This window comes from Volvox carteri, assembly GCF_000143455.1.
Source record: "Volvox carteri f. nagariensis unplaced genomic scaffold VOLCAscaffold_504, whole genome shotgun sequence".
NCBI classification, from domain to species: Eukaryota; Viridiplantae; Chlorophyta; class Chlorophyceae; order Chlamydomonadales; family Volvocaceae; genus Volvox; species Volvox carteri.
This window is the reverse complement of record NW_003308026.1, coordinates 6340-7793: the sequence shown is the minus strand read 5'-3', so window position 1 is coordinate 7793 and position 1454 is coordinate 6340. Positions and strand designations below refer to the sequence as shown.

The following is a 1454-nucleotide window of genomic DNA, read 5'->3' as shown; positions in this document are numbered from 1 at the left end:
AGGACTGCTAACACACGAAGCTAGTTATCTGTACTGGCTTCCTGCAGGGTCATTTAACAAATGAGACGTAAACTCATTAGCTCATATTGTTACACAGTTTGTTTCAAGTACGAGGCCCAGTCATCTTCTAGTACTCCTCGCCCTCGCCCTCACCAGCACCCTCGGCGGACTCGGCGCCGACCTCCTCGAAGTCCTTCTCAAGAGCAGCCAAATCCTCGCGGGCCTCGGAGAACTCACCCTCCTCCATACCCTCACCGACGTACCAGTGCACGAAGGCACGCTTGGCGTACATCAAATCAAACTTGTGGTCGAGGCGACTGAAGATCTCGCCGATGGCAGTGCTATTTGAAATCATGCACACTGCGCGCTGCACTTTGGCCAGATCACCACCCGGCACAACGGTAGGCGGCTGGTAGTTGATACCGCACTTGAAGCCGGTTGGGCACCAGTCCACGAATTGGATAGTGCGCTTCGTCTTGATTGTGGCCACAGCGGCGTTCACATCCTTGGGCACCACGTCGCCACGGTACATCAGACAGCAGGCCATGTACTTGCCGTGGCGTGGGTCGCACTTCACCATCATAGATGCTGGCTCAAACGCAGCGTTGGTAATCTCAGCAACCGAGAGCTGCTCATGGTAAGCCTTCTCGGCGGAAATGATAGGAGCGTACGAGCTGAGCATAAAGTGAATGCGAGGGTAGGGCACCAAGTTGGTCTGGAACTCAGTGACATCGACGTTAAGGGCACCATCGAAGCGCAGAGAAGCCGTCAGCGAACTGATGACCTGAGCAATCAGACGGTTCAGGTTGGTGTAGGTCGGGCGCTCGATGTCTAGGCTGCGACGGCAGATATCTGCAGACGGACGAAATAAGAGTAAGTTGTTATTTGACGCTACGTGTGATTGAATGGTCTGATTCAAGCATATAGTGAGCCACCAATTGAGATGTGCACATTTCTATACAAGCGGCGCTCTCACCATAGATGGCCTCATTGTAACGACGCAAGGCCCAACTGAGCATCCCGGGTTACGCCTTTGCTTTGTTACAATGGTATCGAGACGGGGCCGCACGACTTCCGATGAAATCTTCGGTGTAACGCCGCTAAGGCGGCCCTTGGCTCACCGGGCCAACGGTATCGTACCAACGGTACATCCAAGAACTATTCATAATCTTCCAATACCAAACGGTATTTATCAATACCACCTTTTTATCGTTGGATAATTTCCTTTTTCGCAACTGCTTGCCAACTGCAAGCTTTGTTACAATTTTGGTATCTTAGACCAACCGGTCAAACGACCTCGGAGTCAAGCACTCCATCGCTTCCGCAAACACATTCCAACTTAAGAAACATTTTCTATCTGACTTACATGGCGAGCCCAGGGAATACCATGCGCACCCAGTCGGCGAAGGCCGACCATGAGCGCTATCAGCTGCGCCAGGTGAGCCCCTCTAGGG

The 1454-nt window shown here is 52.5% G+C and overlaps 1 protein-coding gene across 1 annotated transcript; it reads right to left on the bottom strand.

Annotated features, from left to right (window-relative positions):
* Window positions 1-74: 74 nt before the first annotated feature.
* tubA1b (alpha tubulin) lies at window positions 75-1019 on the bottom strand (the record flags this gene model as incomplete). The annotated part of the gene is made up of 2 exons (XM_002959662.1): window positions 75-852; window positions 977-1019. The coding sequence occupies 2 exons, from the start codon at window positions 1017-1019 to the stop codon at window positions 128-130; spliced, it is 768 nt and encodes a 255-aa protein (XP_002959708.1). The 3' UTR covers window positions 75-127.
* Window positions 1020-1454: the final 435 nt, after the last annotated feature.